A 19978-nucleotide genomic window follows, 5' to 3' on the forward strand; every position below is an offset into this window, starting at 1 on the left:
AGATCATGTCTTTTCACATGCAAAACTGAAATGCAGTTTTTTCCAAAGGCCCGTACATTAACAATACCCTCTTTGGGAGAATCACACCTTCTGACCCCTGGACTGACACTGAACATGTTTTAACGTTCCACTGTATGACTATGTGATTTCAAACAAAGATAAGGATTTCCCCATGTGACCAAAACTAAAGACACTGCAATGCATGCAAGTGAAACACACACACACACACACACAGAGAGAGAGAGAGAGAGAGAGAGAGAGAGCGAGAGAGAGAGAGAGAGAGAGAGAGAGAGAGAGAGAGAGAGAGAGAGAGAGGTAAATACAAAACATCCAGTGCTCGTCAGACGACAGGAAATCATCGCGCGCCCTCTGGTGTTTGAGGAAGGACTTCACACCCTCAGACCAACACCTGAAGTTCATCACCAGCACAAATCTAATTTAGCTACGTTCTGTTCTGGATTTCACAGTGCTTATTAGGTTGACGTCGATGCGAATAGTACTTTTCACATTAAAACAATGTAGTTGGTGTTGTATATTTGCTGCAGAGTAAATATTATTCACCTATCAACTATATATTCTTATTAAGTGTACGTTGGTGACCATTTTCTCAGGCAAAGGGAGATTAAACGCCCTTTGAAACAATTCGAAATATTTTACGTGAAAACAGTGCTCTTTCTCTTCTCCTCACGCCATTTTTACCTGAACAGTGTTCATGCTGACTGAAATGACAACCTGTTTTGTTCTGAATGACTCTGTAACTTCAATCAGTCTTTCTGAACTCTCCAGCTCATCTTCTGTGTCTGACAGAGCCTGTGTTCACTGGGGTAAGCTCATCTCCCTTATGTACAACAAAGAATAATTTCAGTTCCCTCTATTTAATTGTTGTCTTATGTTGTGTATTTCCTCAAAGGTTGTGTACTCAGTGATTCTCAGACCACAGCTGTCTTTAAAGCAGACAATGATCTTCTGGAGAACCAATTTTTCATCAAAACGGTAACACCAATCTTCTGTCAGTTCTGTTTTCAAACCCAGTTCAGAGAAACTCATTCATTTGTAGTTTTGGGCCATTTGAGGGCCCAATTTCTAAATAGTGGCCAATCAATATGAGTTTTTCCAATGACCAATTCTTAAACCTTAAAAATTAGTTACCCCCTAATCTTAAAGGAATAGGCCTTGTTAACCCCAGTCTGAAAAATCTCTCATTTACTCACCCTCATGCCATCCCAGATGCGAAGCCTAGGACTTTCTTTATTCTGCTGAATACAAATTAAGATTTTTAGAGGAATATTTCAGCTCTGTAGGTCCATTCAATGTAAGTGAATGGTGACCAGAACTTTGAAGATCCAAAAAGCACATAATGCAGCATAAAAGTAATCCATAAGACTCCAGTGGTTAAATCCATGTCTTCAGAAGTGATATGATAGGTGTGGATGAGAAACAGATCAATATTTAGTCCTATTTTATTATAAACTGTCTTCCCTGCCCAGTAGGTGGCGATATGCACGAAGAATGTGAATCGCCAAAAACAAAAGAAGAATTCTTAGGAGAGAAGAGAGCTCTGAGGACTGTTTGAAAGTGTATATTTAGTTAAAAAAAAAAAAAAAAAAATGACAAACATTGATCTGTTTCTCACCCACACCTGTCTTATCATTTCTGAAGACATGGATTTAACCACTGGAGTGGTATGGATTACTTTTATGCTGCATTGTTATTTTTGGAGCTTTAAAGTTCTGATCACCAGTGAATGGACCTACAGATCTGAAATATTCTTCTAAAAATCTTCATTTGTGTTGAGCAGAAGAAAGTAAGTCATACACATCTGGGATGCCTGAGGAAGATGAAATAAGAATTTCATTTTTGGGTGAATTATTCCTTTAAATATTTGTTCTTGGATTCACTTCCAGTGGCGGTTCTAGTTTGTTTGGCGCCCTGGGCGAAACCCGCTTCAACACGCCCCCAAAGTTGTTGACGGGGGGGATGCCACCCTGGGCAACTGCACATGTCGCCCATGCCTAAATCCGCTACTGTTCACTACAGTACATAAGTTGTTGGAAAAGTGCATGGATGGGCCTGCAGAAAACATACAGACAACATTTTTTATAAACTTATTTTTTTATTTTTTTTTTCAATATTGAAATTTGATTTCCATGGTTTCACAGATATGTCTTAGTGAGGAGGCAGGAGATGAGATGCATGTTGTGGCTGTTTGTGATGGGGTTGGAGGTTCCAAACTGTTGCCTATTGCTACCCTTCGCCACTGTATGCCAATGGTGAATTATTATGGCTGATAGTTTGCAAGATCATGAAAGACTTAACAAACTGACAATCAGGAGTGTACACGAGATGTTTTAAAACTGTTGTTGTCATGCGTTGCAGATCAGTTTTCCTGGTTTGGAGCTTATACCCCCTGTCACCTTTAAACTGTACTCTGGAAAAGGACCTGTGTTCATTTCTGCTCAGCATATTACATGTAAGGGCTGCGTTTTGTTATTCTACTGTTATTCTATTGCTATCATCTGTTGTCAGTGTTAATGACAAATATTTTATATATATATATAATTTATTATTTTTTTCCTTTTTGTAGTGAATCCTATTGAAATGACAGAGGGGGAGGAGGACGATGAAGATGGTTAAATGACAGTGTGTGGCTCTGGAGTTGTTGTTGTTGTTGTTGTTTTTTTTTTTGACAGTTCGAACCATGATGGGTCCATTGGGGAAGGCAATAATTGTGCAGCCTATTGATGTTTCTTTCTGAAGCTTCACGACGTTACCCAACAATCAAATCTTGTATTAACTTGAAATGTTTTAATAGTAATGCCAAACTACAAGCCTGGGCCACTTGTAAATGAATAAAAATTAGACTTGCAATGTTAGTAATACAAAGAACATGTATCTGACTTATGCATTTCAACCCAGTCTGAACAAAATCTAGATGTACTTTGAGGACATGTACAAATGCAAAGTATAGCAGCTTTGTCAAACAAAAAGTAGATATGGGTAGTTGACAGTGTGGCGTGGTATACTGCATCTAAATATAATGCATGCAGTTTTTTTTTATGTTTTTTTTTTTTTTTTTTTTTTTACCTTGTAGTAATTTAGAGACCACATGAAATAATTGTACGCTTCAAAATTAGTTTGTCACACTGCAGACCTGTTTAAAAGCCCAAAATGAAAAAAATATTGAAGATAATGTGAACTGAATGAGCCCAGTTTTGGCTGTATTGTAGTTCCCTCTCCGCCTCTTTCTCCATCTGCAGATGTTATTAATTGTAAATTTATTATATTTACATTATATTTTTTGTTTGTATTTTGCCTAATTAGTAGTGGCCACAATACAAGATCTGGCTTAGCCTTAAATTAGAATGTTACTACTCTTACTATGATATAGCTGCGCCCGAAAGCTGGAAAATGCTAATAAGGTGCCTTTCAAACTGTTCTGAGACCAGTTTCCTTAAGAGTTCCATTCATTAAACCCAGTGTCGGTTAAGCCATTAACTGATTAGGCAGCAAGTACGCTGGTTACAGAGTTAACGAGTTGTTGCTAGGAAACGGTTAAATTGCATCTTAGCAACAGACAGTAAACAAACCATGGCTCATTGTCGCTGACATCAGACTGGAGAAATGTCTCATAGAACATTATACGCACCAACACAGGATGTCAGCTCGCTCAGTGTTTGATAGTGCGCCTTTCTCTTCAACTGAGATGAAGTTTATAGAGGACTTCAAGCGAGACGCGCACCCCGATAAAGTAAATCTCGCAGGGAGGGGTGAGTGACTTTAGTGCCTCTGCTCACACTGTACTAGACTACCAGAAACTAGTAATTAATAATGAATCAGTGCTTTGCAAAAGAACTATGACATGATTAACTATTTAACATCACAGCGTTGCTTAGATCATCAGTGGTTCTCAAGTGTAATTTCCTTCACAACCCAGGATTTACATTGGACATTAATCTGGGACCCAGTACAGTACCAGAATTGTTTACTGTACAAAATGATTTCAATCAAACATTGACATTTATTACCATGAACCAGTGGCGGGCCATGCATTTAAAGTCTAGGCCTTCAGTGTGATTTATGCCATTAAGAAAACACAGTTTCACAATGAATTCATCATACATCATACATTATGTCGCTAACTAATAATACCAACTGACATTTTAAAAACATGTCCATGCATGAAAGCCAGAACTTGAAACAACACTTAATGCTCAAGCAAGCCTAATTTTAACTGCAGCATGACAGTTTTGTGAAATGAACTTCTCCTGAACAGACATTCAAAAATCATAATTTTTCATTTGAATCCACCAACGAGGTCTATAATACCTGGAAAAATCTATCTAATAATATTTGCGATTTAAATGTCACTTGCAATACATTTCGTTTCTTCAGGGTACACGGTTATGCTGCGTTCCATTCAAGTTGGATGTGGGATATTCCTACTTGATATCTCCGACCATAAATGCATTCCATTCCCTGATATTCGGAAGATGATGTTTAAGAAAACAAAACTGCAATGCTCCCGTTAGCTTAGCAGGGGTTTGATTCTCATTACAGATGTCTCCTAGCAACCCAACTGATAAACAATGCTGCAGTGCTAGCATTTGTGCTACAGGTGTACGATTATCAAAAGAGATAATGTTTTAAACACCTGTTTCTGCAGACGTTTGTTAAACAAGCTTTAATATCATGTAATTTGGAAACTAACTAATTTATCGATATTAATTAATGAAGTGAATGTTTATCACTTACTTTGTATACCTCCCTGAGTGTCGACATGTTTGTGTGACATCATGCCCCTACATCTCGGTGAAATTGGAGTTGAGAATTTCTGCACAAGCCTACAAGTTGTAATTCTGAATTAAAGATGCATTTCATTGCCCTTTTCCTAGTAGGAACTTTCCGAGTTTAATGGAATGCAGCACTACTTTTAAAAACTTGTTCCGACACTGAATGCTCAAGCTGTCTAATTTACACTTAGAAAACTCCTGATGTTGCTATAACAATGCAAAAAGCACTTACCAATTTACTTGAAGTGAAAATCAGTCCTCGTCCACAGTCATGCAGAACATCTCTTGTTTTAAAATCCATAAGGATCTCTTTCTCAGTGGTGATGTGGCAGTGACAGCCGATCCTCAGCAAGATCTCATGCTCTTCGCTTTCAGATTACGTACATCACTTAAAGCGTGATTGCGTCACTCAAGGCCAGCTAGAAGGCCTCCACCGGGGCATATCCTAAAGATCACACCCACCAAGAACAAATAAATCAATCTGATTGGCTGATGAATCTGACTTTAGTTGCTCATTCATTTGCACTGTTGAGGGATTCTGAAGAAATTCTGAAGGTCTGAGGGGGTGGAGCTCAAACTCAAGCGCTGCTTCAGAAATGCGATTTGTGAAACAGCTGTCACACTTCACTTGTAAGCATCAAGGAATAAATTCTGACTGGATAAACTCGTTTTTTCTCTATTTGTAGATTAATTATGAGTGGAAAGCGATTAAAAATACATAGGCAAAAAGGTGATTGAGAATGAAAGGATGAAAAATATTTATTTATTTGGCATGTTAGGCCAGAAGAGAAGGCTTTGCTGGCCCTGAGAATTCGCCACTGCCATGAACCGCATGAGCCCAACAATTTGCGAAATTACTACCATGACACAGGCTTAACGGAAACATTTTAAATTTTGTAAATGTGAGCATAACACATGGAACAAAGTATTTGCCAAATTACCAGCTGAGAGAATAATAATACTAAAATACAATATATTTGATGCACAGACTTTAACATAAACAACAAAAGATATGGGAAGCATTTTCTTCTCCCTTCTAAAAGTAGATAAGCCAATTTATGTTGCTATCCTAACAAAACAGTTATATGGTTAGCTGGGTGATTCTTACATTTACATTTAAATGTAGCGAATCATCTTAGGAGACAGTGGTATAAAAAGTGCTGTATTACAAAGTATCACTAGCATCATAATAGTATTCAAAATAGAATAAAGTGCAACAGAAATTATTATTATAATTGTTTAATTTTTTTTTTAATGACTGGTTAAGTGCTCATGGAAAAGATGTGTTTTTAGTCATTTTTTGAAGACAGAGAGTGAGTCAGCTTCACGGATGGAGTTGGGAAGGTCGTTCCACCAATGTGGTATGATGAAGCTGAAAGTCCGGGAAAGTGTTTTGGTGCCTCTTTGTGTTGGTACAACAAGGCAACGTTCCTTAGCCAACCGCAGACTTCTAGTGGGCGCGTAGCTCTGCATAAATGATTTTAGGTATGCTGGAGCAGACCCAGTAACTGTTCTGTATGCCAGCATCAGAGCCTTGAATTTGATATGTGCATCAACCGGTAGCCAGTGGAGAGAGACAAGGAGTGGTGTAACATGTGCTGTCTTTGGTTCATTAAAGACCAGACGTGCTGCTGCATTCTGGATCATTTGGAGGGGTCTAGCTGCACATGCAGGGAGGCCTGCAATGAAAGCGTTACAGTAGTCCAGTCTAGTTATGACAAGTGACTGGACAAGCAGTTGTGTGGCATGTTCAGAGAGGAAGGGTCTTATCTTCCTGATATTGTAGAGTGTAAATCTACATGATCTTGCGGTCTTTGAGATGTGGTCTGTGAAATTTAGTCTGTTGTCGATGGTTACCCCTAGATTTCTGACCGATTTGGAAGGCGTTACTGTAGTTGCACCCAGCTGCGCGGTGATGCTGTGTTCAACATCAGGGTTGGCTGGAAAGACAAGGAGTTCAGTCTTGGCTGGATTGAGTTGCAGGTGGTGCTCCTTCATCCAGGCCAAGATGTCCGCCAGGCAGGCAGAAATTCGTGCAGTCACTGTGGTGTCGTTGGGCTGGAAAGACAAGTAGAGTTGCGTGTCATCAGCGTAACAGTGGTAAGAGAAACCATGTGCTTGAATGATGCACATGGTTCTTGCAAAACCTTTCAAGAAAATGTCCTTGTCATATTTAACCACAAATTAATACTATATATATATATATATATATATATATATATATATATATATATATATATATATATATATTCTGAAATTTTATTTTGGATAAAAAAAGGAAGCCTACACTAAGATTTGGGCATTGTGGCATTATTTTCAGGACACTTTACCTCCCAGTTCTCATTAGCAAAACTCATCTGTTTGTTTGACTTTTACTATTCCCATTAAAAAAAAAAAAAAAAGATGACATACAATGATTTTAAAAAAAAATTATAATTAGTAAAAAAGAAAGCCTGTATAATTTTATTTCATAATATAATTTAAATATACTGTATATAGGGGGCTGGTCAGGGGCGCCTGCAGGATTTTATCTAAGGGTACGTACAGAAATCTGCCTAATAAAACGTTATTCTGGGTGGTCTGGGGGCATGCTCCCCTGGGAGATTTTTTTGCTGTTGCAAAAAACAACACCAAAGCATTCAATCCTGGTGACTTTGAGATAAGCATTTGTTTTATTTTCTCGAGTATGTGTAGCATTCATGTAACTATTGGCTAAAGCATTTCTTCCAGTAACCATTCAGATAGATGAGTTTTCGTGCTAAAAAAACAACAAAAAATGCACCACAATGAATAGAGCAGAACGCAAGTGTCTCGAGATGCATTTTTATCAGTTGAAGAATTTCTTTTTAAATTGACACTGCATCTAAAAATGCAGCGCTTCCATGAAAGATGCTAAAAACACAGTGAAACAAGCGAATGTTTATATGGAAAACAATGAAAAACAGCGCAAGCGGATGCAAAAACACGTTCAGTTTGAACAGCCCCTTGTTTCTCAAAGTTACTTCTCAAAAAGACAGACTTTTGTTTCAGTTCATTGTTGGTACATTTCCACTGTATCCAGCGCTGTTTGTTCTCTGTGTTCGTAAATATACCGATACTGTTTTACTGTGTGAGAAACTGCTCCAAATGATTCAGTGAGAGATCGGTCCAAACGAATTGTACTGAATCACGAATTGATTCAGACTGTTTTGCAAGCCTGTTTGGCCAATTTACTGAAAAGAACCGACTCAAAAGAATTATTCATTCACAAATTGGGCATTGCTAGTTCTTTTAAACAACCAACAGAAATATGGGACACATTTTATGATTGATTTAATATTCTGAGAGTAAATTTTTCTCAGGTCAGTCAAAGCGCTCATGGTACACACAGTGCGTACGGCCGTATAGCTGCAGGTGCCACTGGGGCTGGTAATGGTATAATGGTTGATCTGAAGCTGTCCCCTTCTGCATATTGAGGCACCGTTTCATGGCTCCCTTCATCATATCGCAGCCCCGTTTCGCAGCCGGCCCACCAGGAAAAGTGCCGGTTTTCCTGATGACCAGTCTGCCGCTGCTTCTGGGCCTCCTTCTCTCCCCGGGCACCAGTGCAGCTGCACACCCTGCACTGCCTGTAGTTACGCCACTGGCTCTGACCCTTCTTGACATTAAGTGTACAAGCTCATGACATGTTGTCACGTCTATCCTGTTCCACTCCTGGGGGATGACCTCCTTGAGTATTCTGATGTTTAATGGGGAGTGATGCTCGACTTGCACCCCACAGGTGCTCAAATAATGTTGAGGTTGGGTGACATTGTTTATCCATAGGAGTGCAGCAGAGGCTTTAGAATAATGTTTAGGGTCATTGTCATGGTAAAAAAGTGCCCGACCACCCAGAGTGGGGAGAGAGCATGAAATCTTCTCTTTTAAGATTTTACAGAACATCTGTGAATTCGTGATGCCATTGATGAAGTGCAATTCCCCAACACCTTCAGCACTCATAAATCCCATTATAAGAACTTTACCAACACAGTACATGTGGTTACCAAGTACTTCCCACTGTACTCCTCCCCATGTGGTGACATGCATTTTGGATTCCAACAGATACAAAGAAAATACTTTGGGCTCATGACACCAGCTAATTGAGTCTCAAAGGTCTGCAAAGGTTAAATAAGCTTTTTTTCCTTATGCATGGATGACAACCATGCATTCCACTTTTTGTAGAGCGTGTCTTACTGTGTGAGATGAAACAGTCACTCCAGTTTGGCTTCCCGCAGCTTTTGCCAGCTCTGATGCAAGTGCTTGGCGATTGTTTGTTAGCAAAAATCGCTCATCATGAGGTGAAAGCTTACAGCGATGGTCTGTACATTTTAGGAATTTTGTCACAAGTCCATCCTTTTTAAAGCTACACTATGTAATTTTTTTTTGTTAAAAAACAGCAAAATGTCATTAATGAGAGAGTGCAAAAAAAATCCATCTTCCAAACCATGTCTTTACCCAAATACACTTTGATAAACCTATAATAATGATTTATATTTTAGAGCTGTCGTGACGGATTTCATGGGAAATTGCATACATATGTTATTCGCCCGTGCGTGTCACGTCATATCCATACACAGAGAAAATAACATCCGGCTACTGTAGCACGTGTATGGTGTGGGAGTAGCATGAAGCTGAAAGTTTGTTGTCACAACGAACGAGAAAAATTGATGGATCATTCAAAATGGCAAACCTCTGGTGAATCAACGGTTGTAAAAACAAAGAAACCCTGAACAGAGCAGAGTCTACAAGCAAAAATGGAAAGCGACAGAGTCCGTAATAAAACCTGAATCAATATCGGCTTGGCTTTTCAGAGGTGGCGACAACTGAAAGGATTTAAAAGCGACCCAGAGATGGGTTCTTTCTTACTCAACTGGTAAGATATTTTATTGATATGGTTTATGTATAGTTGTGTAATCACACACACACACCCACACACGTCTCTGTGTGTGTGTAGTGAAATACAATAATTATACTGTAATTGGTGCAGAACTTTTCACTTGCAAGCACACGTGTGTATTTTTCTTTATAACGGCAATAATTTATATAAATAATTTTATCCTTTTAGCCCTAGGCTTGCCAAGGACATGTGAGTCTTAAAATGATGTTGACCACTGGTTGGTAACAATAACAATCTATAAATTAGTTACTACCTTGGTCTGTTTGGACAGAATATCCTCCAGTTATAAATACTTTACAACTTTTAACCTAATCAGAATAGCAATCGTTATGTCTAATGTTAACAAATGTTGCCTAACTTTTGTAATGTCATTTTTCCAGTAAGTCAAAACAACAGCATAAGATATGGCACTTATCTGCTTAGATGACATGTTTTCAGATATCCATCATTTCCTTTCGTTATTTATTTTTCCATTCACTCTGATAAGATGTCCTGTATCCTTGTGTACACCGGTGCCTCGAACCACACTCATCCGAACAGAGGAGCAGAGCGGAAGCACGACTTTTGTCATTACCATAACAATGATCTTCCGCAAGATGCATGGAGTTTTATTTTTGAACCTCTTGAGGGCCAAAAGTTTCATAGTTTAGCTTTAAATTTCTGTCACTTTTGCTACTATGGTTTGATTCAGTAATGGTGATTTGCTAATACTCCTGTACCATTGTCCCCTTTTGTGTAATTAAATTATTTTCTTCATTTATTATTTTCTTCATTTATTTGAATATTTATGTTTATGTAATAATTTATGTTCTCCATTTGTTGTCAGCATTGAGTCTGAGAGTGATTCAATGGGTTAAGCAGCATTTTACACTGAATTACAGTACGTCTATTTGAGTGTGATAGTTCAAAAGAATAATCTGCTGATCAATGTCCCTCAACTAGCACAAGAAAATATTTAGTTATGTTTTATATTTGAACTTTCAGGAGGGTGTACTCATTTTTGCTACATGGTCTTTTATCATTTTGATAAGAAAGTCATGTTTTCTTGTTTAGTACTGATATGTTTCATTAGTATCTGATAAACCAGAGTTGCTTAAACATTACATTATACATGAACACGCTGAGAGAAAGAGCTGAACTTGTTAGGTTTCTGAGGGGGGTGTACTCATTTATGCTGTGTACTGTATATACGTATATGCCTATATATATATACACACACACACACACACACACTGGTGGCCTAAAGTTTGGAATAATGTACAGATTTTGCTGTTTCAGAAGGAAATTGGTACTTTCATTCACCAAAGTGGCATTCAACTGATCACAAAGTATAATCAGGACACCACTATTTGAAAAAAGTCATTTTGACCAAATCTAGACAGGCCCCATTTCCAGCAGCCAACACTCCAGCATCTTATTCTTGAGTAATCATGGTAAATTGCTAATTTGGTACTAGAAAATCGCTTGACATTATATCAAACACAGTTGAAAGCTATTTGGTTTGTTAAATGGAGCTTAACATTGTCTTTGTGTTTGTTTCTGAGTTGCCACAGTATGCAATAGACTGGTATGTCTGAAGGTCAAAAATGGCAAAAAAGAAACTGTTTTCTCTAGAAGCTTGTCAGTCAATCATTGTTTTGAGGAATGAAGGCTATACAATGCTTGAAATTGCCAAAAAAACAAAACAAAAAACAAAACTGAAGATTTCATACAAAGGTGTACACTACAGTCTTCAAAGACAAAGGACAACTGGCTCTAACAAGGACAGAAAGAGATGTGGAAGACCAGATGTACAACTAAACAAGAGGATAAGTACATCAGAGTCTCTAGTTTGAGAAATAGATGCCTCACATGTCCTCAGCTGACAGCTTCATTGAATTCTACCTGCTCAACACCAGTTTCATGTACAACAGTAAAGAGAAGACTCAGGGGCAGTGGCACCTGCAGCTGTACGGCCGGACGCACTGCATACTATGAGCGCTCCAACTGACCGAAGAAAAATGTACTCTCAGAATATTTCACAAATCATGAAATGTGTCCCGTATTTCTGTTTGCTGTTTAAAAGAACTAGCAATGCCCAATTTGCGAATGAATAATTCTTTTGAGTTGTTTCTCTCTTTTTTTTTAGGTAATTGGCCAAAGGGGCTTGCAAAACGGTCTGAATCAATTCATGATTCAGTACAATTCATTCAGAGCGCTCTGTCACTGAGGAACGTTCATTCTATCAAGTCTTTCTGCTCTCCTGATCTGGAATTTCTTATGCTTCTGTGTCGACCATTCTGGCTACCGAGGGAATTCACAGCGGTCATTATCACTGCTGTGTACATTCCTCCACAAGCCAACACAGACCGGGCACTCAAGGAACTGTATGGGATTATAAGTGAGCAGGAAACCGCGCACCCTGAGGCCACATTTATTGTGACCGGGGACTTTAATAAAGCCAGTTTAAAATCAGTCGCACCAAAATATCACCAGCACATTAGTTTCAACACACGAGGGGACCGGGTTTTGGACCATTGCTACTCTCCCTTCCGGGATGGCTACAAATCCCTTCCCCACCCACCATTTGGCAAATCGGACCACTCTTCCATTCTGCTTCTGCCCGCTTACAGGCAGAAATTGAAACAGGAAGCACCCACCCTCAGAACGATCCAGTGCTGGTCGGTCCAATCAGACTCTATGTTACGGGACTGTTTTGATCACACGGACTGGGAGATGTTCCGGTCCGCCTCTGATGACGACATCGAGCTTTACGCTGATAGCGTAATGTGCTTCATCAGAACGTGCGTAGAGGATGTGGTTCCGACCAGAACAGTACGGATCTATCCGAATCAGAAACCTTGGATTAATAGTGATGTTCGCGCGGCACTTAATGTGCGGACCTCCGCTTTTAATTCCGGGAACACGGAGGAGCATAAACAAGCCAGTTATGCCCTCCGAAAAACTATCAGAACCGCAAAACGCCAGTACAGGAGCAAGATTGAAGGACAGTTTAACACCACCAACTCTAGAAGCATGTGGCAGGGAATTAACATTATCACGGACTTTAAAGGGAATAAAAACTCCGCCATGAACACCGCTGCCTCTCTCCCGGATGAGCTAAATACTTTTTATGCTCGTTTCGAGGGAAATAACATCACCCTCGCGGAGAGAGCTCTCGTGGCTGAAGCTACAGAGGTTAGTTCACTCTCCATCTCAGTAGTGGATGTAACCGACGGGTGAATATCCGCAAAGCCGTGGGCCCAGACGGCATTCCGGGCCACGTCATCAGAGCGTACGCGAACCAGCTGGCTGGTGTTTTTACGGACATTTTCAACCTTTCCCTCTCTTTGTCTGTAGTCCCCACATGCTTTAAAACATCCACCATTTTGCCTGTTCCAAAACAATCAAAAATAACTTGTTTAAATGACTGGCGTCCTGTTGCTCTGACCCCCATCATCAGCAAATGCTTTGAGAGACTAATCAGAGACTATATCTGCTCTGTGCTGCCTCCATCACTGGACCCATTGCAGTTTGCTTACCGCAACAACCGCTCCACTGATGATGCCATTGCATCTACAATACACACTGTTCTCTCCCACCTGGAAAAAAAGAACACTTATGTGAGAATGCTGTTTGTAGACTACAGCTCAGCATTCAACACCATAGTGCCCTCCAAGCTAGATGAGAAACTCCGGGCTCTGGGCTTAAACAGCTCGCTGTGCAGCTGGATCCTGGACTTCCTGTCAAGCAGACGCCAGGTGGTTAGAATAGGCAGCAACATCTCCTCATCACTGACCCTCAACACTGGAGCCCCGCAGGGCTGTGTTCTCAGCCCACTACTGTATTCCTTGTACACACATGACTGTGTGGCAACACATAGCTCCAATGCCATCATTAAGTTTGCTGATGACATGACGGTGGTAGGTCTGATCACTGACAATGATGAAACAGCCTACAGAGAGGAGGGGCACACTCTGACACACTGGTGTCAGGAGCACAACATCTCCCTCAATGTCAGTAAGACAAAGGAGCTTGTGGTGGACTTTAGGAGAAAAGACAGAGAACACAGTCCCATCACCATCAATGGAGCACCAGTGGAGAGAGTCAGCAGCTTCAAGTTCCTGGGTGTCCACATCACTGAGGAACTCACATGGTCCATCCACACTGAAGTCGTTGTGAAGAAGGCTCATCAGCGCCTCTTCTTCCTGAGACGGCTGAGGAAGTTTGGAATGAACCACCACATCCTCACACGGTTCTACACCTGCACTGTAGAGAGCATCCTGACTGGCTGCATCTCCGCCTGGTACGGCAATAGCACCGCCCACAACCGCAAAGCACTGCAAAGGGTGGTGCGAACTGCCAGACACATCATCGGAGGTGAGCTTCCCTCCCTCCAGGAAATATATACAAGGCGGTGTGTGAAAAAAGCTCGGAGGATCATCAGAGACTCCAGCCACCCGAGCCATGGGCTGTTCTCACTGCTACCATCAGGTAGGCGGTATCGCAGCATCAGGACCCGCACCAGCCAACACCATGATAGCTTCTTCCACCAAGCAATCAGACTTCTGAACTCTTGATCTCCCACGATCAAATACATCAGCACTGCACTTTATTACCCTTACTCTTATATCTCACACCGGACTGTCATAAATTATATTATTATTATATTATATTCTCTCTTAACAACTGACTATCAACCGACAGCCTGAATGTCAATACAGTACTATACTGTACATTCTACATATATATATATACTTTTTTTTATACATTTTTATTTTTTATTTTTATTGAATAATGTGTATCTATATAGTGCGTATTGTATACTGTACAGTGTATGTTATTATTTGTATATTGTTGAGTGTATTTATGTGTATATCAGATGTTTAAATTGTGTTGTGTTAATTTGATGTTATTGTAAATTGGTTTATGTCTCATCACTGTCACGACTGCTATGTTGATCGGAACTGCACCCAAGAATTTCACATACCATTGCACTTGTGTATATGGCTGTGTGACAATAAAGTGATTTGATTTGATTTGATTTGATTTTATTTATTTGAATTACCTGCAATCAACTGAAACAAAAGGCTGTCTTTTTGAGAGGTAACTTTGAGAAACTTCAGCTAGTGCTGTGTCATGTGAACAAGGGGCTGTTCAAACTGAATGTGTTTTTGCGTCCGCTCGCACTGTTTTTCAATCATTTTCCATGTAAACATTCGCTAGATGGATGTCTTTTGACAACTGTGTCACGTTTCACTGTGTTTTTAGCATCTCTCATGGAAGCGCTTCATTTTTAGATGCTGTGTCAAGTTAAAAAGAACTTCAACTGATAAAAACGCATCTCGAGACACCTGTGTTCTACTCTATTCGTTGTGGTGCGTTTTTCTTTTTCAGCGCGAAAACGTGTCTGTCTGAACTGGAAGATATGCTTTAGCCAATAGTTACATGAATGCTACTCATACTCGAGAAAATAAATTAATGCTTATCTCAAAGTCACAAGAATTGAATGCTTTGGTGTTTTTTAACAACAACAAAATCTCACTGGGGAGCCTGTGGCCCGACGGGTAGGGTCGGGCCACACGGTCTCGGGTTCGGGTTTCATTTTAAGGCCCATGCAGACCTCTAGGCAGATTTCTGTGCGTACACTCAGATTACATCCTGCTGGCACGCATGCTCGGGTGCAGGCCTTATGGGAAGAATTGCAAAGAAAAAGCCTCTTTTGAAACAGAAAAACAAAAAGTGGGCAAAGAAAAAAAGACACTGGACAACAGATAATTTTAAAAGAGTGTTATGGATCTTAACACCATTGAGCTTTTGTGGGATCAGCTAGACTGTAAGGTGTGTGAGAAGTGCCCGACAAGACAGCCACATCTATGGCAAGTGCTACAGGAAGTGTGGAGTGAGATGTCACCTGAGTATCTAGACAAACTGACCGCTAGAATGCCAAGAATCTGCAAAGCTGTCATTGCTGCACGTGGAGGATTTTTTGATGAGAACTCTTTGAAGTAGTTTCATTTTTTTCAAATTGTAATTGTAATTTTTCATGTTATTAATGTCCTGACTATATATTGTGATCAGTTGAATGCCACTTTGGTGAATAAAAGTACCAAATTCTTTCCATAAGAGCAAAATCTGTACATTATTCCAAACTTGTGTTTATATACAGTATATATATATATATATATTTATACAAGGGCTTATTTTATATTTGATTTAACACGTTCATTTTGTGCGATTAATTATTAATTAAACATGCCCCCTGACGCGTATACTGTAAGTTCTGCATGAAAAGTATGTATTTTCCTACCATACGAGCAGTTCAAGCTTGAAGTACATCTGTTTTTATGAGCCACATCAATAGGTGGCAGCGCACCTCAGCAAACCCCACAAGCAGCGCTGCCACTGAGAATTGATCACTGAGGAAGCCCAACAGTTGGGTGAAACATAACAGAATACAGGAATATTATATCAGTAGCTATTTGCACCCCAGCAGTCTGGAGAAAAAGGGGCGGTCGCTCCAAATCACCATTCAAGATATAGAGAGCCCCTTCCCTAAAGGCTGCAATATACAGTACCTCCAAAGAAATCAAAGAAAGAACGGGTGTGACGTCATTTAGAACAAAATCTGGCCAAAAAAACATTTGTTTTTGCGTTCGTTTCGGTGGTTCGAAACAGCTTGCTGGGGCAAACTTTTAGGAAAACTTGTGATCAACAGCAGAAAACCTTCTTACTGCTATTGGTCCACGTCATCGTTAGGTGTGACCTAGAGCTCCGCCTACCTTGATGCTGACAGTAGGGATGTGCCTGAAGCTAAATACCTTATTTGGAAAGGCATGAATAATGACTTCAAAACGGATAACAGATTCATTAGAATAATGTAAAATATATTTGTATGACTGAGTATCCAAGAGGCACAAGGATAAAGCGACATTTTAAATAAAAATACAGAATTACAAAGAATTTATGTATCTGTGCAACTAATATTTCTAAAGTGTAAACCTTATGAATGAAAATGTGCACGTTGTGATTTCAGATCGATTTGGTGCGGTCTTGACTCCATTTGCGGTCAGTGTTAATTGTGCATGTTTGGAGCTTGTCAAGTGTAACATTAACTAAGATACGACATCATATACACTTTCCACTTCTTGAAATGTCTGTTAATGTATCACACGATTCACACGTGATTCCCATGTATTTATTTATAGCCTAAACTTCAGCACGATGTTAAATTCCTGATCTGAAGTGATTTCACGTCGGAGCTCGTCTACATGTATCCATCTCTTAAAGTTGACAACATTTATATCCACATCAGTGGGAGAGAACACCTTCCCCGACACGAATACATATGGCCCCAGCTGAATTTTTTTCACTTTGTGGGAGAGAAAAAAAGAGAGAAAAGGTCATGGCTGGCGCCATGTAGATCCCACTGTAGATACGTCTTGTTCCACCCCCCCGTGCAACGTTCTTGGGGTGCTGGGGGAGGCTATGTGCAGACCATAGTCAGCAGCCATATCAACCTGTAGCTCAAGACCGGTTGCCCACTGAAGCTAAGCAGGGTTGAGCATAGTCGGTATCTGGATGGGAAAACTAAGGTTGCTGCTGGAAGGTATTAGGGAGGCGAGCAGGGGGTGCTCACTCTTTGGTCTGTGTAGGTCCTAATGCCCCAGTATAGTGATGGGGACATTATACTGTAAAAAGGCACCGTCCTTTGGATGAGACGTTAAACTGAGGTGCTGACTCTCTGTGGTCATTAAAAATCCTAGAGCACTTCTCGTAAAGAGTAGGGGTGTAACCCTGGTGTCCTGGCTAAATTCCTCCCATTGGCCCATCTCAATCATGGCTTCCTAATAATCCCCATCCACTAATTGGCTCTAACTCTACTCTCTACTCTCTCCTCTCCACCAATATAGCTGGTGTATAGCGTACTGGCGCACTATGGCTGCCGTCACATCATCCAGGTGGATGCTGCACACTGGTGGTGTTTGAGGAGAACCCCCTGTTCACTGTGTAAAGCGCTTTGAGTGTAGTGTCAGAAAAAGCGATATATAAATGTAACATTCATTCATTCATTCAGACCGGATGCACCTGCTTTTAGGCACGCAGCAGCTTGTCGGCACCTGCACCGTCAGTCCACGTAACAAAGTTCAGCTGGTTGTGGTGTTTTGTATAGGGACCCCTAGTGTTCACTACATCGACACAGCGTTGAGTGAGTGACAGATAGGGAACGTCTTGGTTACTGTTGTAACCTCCATTCCCTGATGGAGGGAATGAGATTTTGTGTCTCTCTTGCCACAGCACTGTACTACCTGCTGAAATGGCCGGGACCCAATACCCATTGGCCTTTTCAGAGATGTTTGGGGCTCCCAAGAGCGACCCCTAGTGTCACTACATCGACACAACGTCGAGTGAGTGACAGAAGGGAACAGAGCTTACAACAGTGACCAAGACGTTATTATTCACAAATGTGTGCTTGACATTTCACATTTTGCTTGACACCTCCTGCCTCCAGGATGCATGCAAAGTTTTGTCCAAATTTGCCCATAGTGGGGCGCTACAACTAAAAATTCCTTATAGAGCTGGAACCGTTTGAGTGTAAAAGTTTAAATTTGGCATGCATCAAGTCAAGTTTTTTAAAATTTTTTTTTTATTTGTAATGCCCAGTTCCCAATGCATTCTAAGTCCTCGTGGTGGCGTAGTGACTCGCCTCAATCTGGGTGGCGGGGGACGAATCTCAGTTGCCTCCGCGTCTGTGACCATCAATCCGTGCATCTTATCACGTGGTTGTTGAGTGCATTACGACGGAGCCATAACTTGCATTGCGAATGGCCAATCATTATGAAATTTACGGTGCACTTGCAGGTTGCCAAAATTAGGCAGTATACCAAATTGTGCAAGAATCGGCTACAAGGTGGCGCTATAATGAGCTAATTTGCATTTTGGCTAAAAACTTCCGAACCACACGGGCTAGAATAAAAAAAAAAATCTGTTTCTTCTGAATCAATCAGTGCCCCCAAATTATTTGGTCATGTTCTGGCTAGATGTGTTTGGACCTTGATGATTGCCACTTGCATGTTTGCCAAAACATGTTTTCATATTTTAATTTTGTAATTGACAGTTTATGTATTTATTTTATTATTATTATTATTTATTTATTTTTTTGGGGGGGGGGGGTATGTTTTTGTCATGGTCATCTGGTTACCCTAGACACTCTCCAAATGCATCTGTCTGAGGCACGCACATGTACAGAGTGACAATTAAAAATAGCGCAGAAGGAACGCAAGAATGCATGCTGTGAGTACTGGACACATTGACGAAATCAGTGCAAAACAGATTGCTGTCAACTGCAGGCTTGTTCAATAATATGAAAATAAAACAAACAATATAGGCCTATTGAGTTCTTTAGCCACTATTTGTATTGTCTAATCCAGGGGTTGGCAACCTATTGGCACACGGAGGGGTAATCACTGGCACGCCAGCAACTGCAAGAGAGGAGTAGACTATTTTATTCATATGAAATTCTGCACCTGCAATCCAATCTACATCTTGATTTAATCCTTCCTCATGATCATGCAGCATGTTTTCATGAGATGAATGGGAGGCTAAACAAAGTTAAAATGTGACGAGACTGCAGAATACCCAACAAACTCGTGCAGCACGTGCAAGCCATTCGCGCATCACGAGCCGGCAGCGCTTCACATTCAGTTAATCGCGTAAGTAAACGTGCCCGCTTTGCTTCAGTCAGGCTGCGCGGATGACAGCCTACATTCCGTGTTTCATTTGTTTCTTTTTGCTTTCAGAATAACACGTGATGTAATAAGGAAAACACCACTATTAATCCTTGAGATTTCCAACCCAGCATACAGGTACACCATGGTCACATTCAAAATTACATTAAACTATTAAAAGAGAAAACATAAACCCATAATTTGAATCTATTCCAAATATAAATTAAACCAGGAAATAAAGTTTTAGGATTCTGCAGATGCGATATACCAAAAAGGGCTAAATAGTTGATCGGCTTGTGATGCACGAATGGCTTGCATGTGCAGCACGAGTCTTGTCACACTTTATTAGTGTTTAGGCTCCCATTCAGCTGATGAAAACACACTGCAGAAGGATTACATCAAGATGTAGATTGGAATGCTGGTGCGAAAAACTTGTAAATGAAATAGACTGCTCCTCTCTCGCTGTTGCTTGCATGCTAGTGATTACCCCTCTGTGTGATTTTGAAAAATGTATGACATAATATAAGAAATATTTAAGATTCCACACAATTTTGTGATCAGTAATC

The 19978-nt window shown here is 40.3% G+C and overlaps 2 protein-coding genes across 4 annotated transcripts in view; both read left to right on the top strand.

Moving 5' to 3' along the window:
- The window catches only part of LOC127424306 (beta-1 adrenergic receptor-like), a 48597-nt gene extending 45987 nt beyond the window's left edge, over positions 1-2610 (top strand). The window contains exons 1-4 of one of the 3 annotated variants that reach the window (XR_007894450.1): positions 774-824; positions 911-993; positions 2377-2470; positions 2585-2610. The gene's annotated coding sequence lies outside the window, so the exon portion shown is untranslated. Of the gene's footprint in view, positions 1-773; positions 825-910; positions 994-2159; positions 2271-2376; positions 2471-2584 lie in introns of those variants that run through there. The other 2 variants (XR_007894449.1, XR_007894448.1) reach the window with 2 other exon arrangements.
- Positions 2611-3487: 877 nt separating this feature from the next.
- got1l1 (glutamic-oxaloacetic transaminase 1 like 1) overlaps positions 3488-19978 on the top strand; it is a 31918-nt gene continuing 15427 nt past the window's right edge. The window contains exon 1 of the mRNA XM_051669376.1: positions 3488-3767. Coding sequence (XP_051525336.1) covers positions 3656-3767 — 112 coding nt within the window. The 5' untranslated portion in view covers positions 3488-3655. The remainder of the gene's footprint in view (positions 3768-19978) is intronic.

The sequence above is a fragment of the Myxocyprinus asiaticus genome, chromosome 33, assembly GCF_019703515.2.
Source record: "Myxocyprinus asiaticus isolate MX2 ecotype Aquarium Trade chromosome 33, UBuf_Myxa_2, whole genome shotgun sequence".
In the NCBI taxonomy this organism is placed as follows: Eukaryota; Metazoa; Chordata; class Actinopteri; order Cypriniformes; family Catostomidae; genus Myxocyprinus; species Myxocyprinus asiaticus.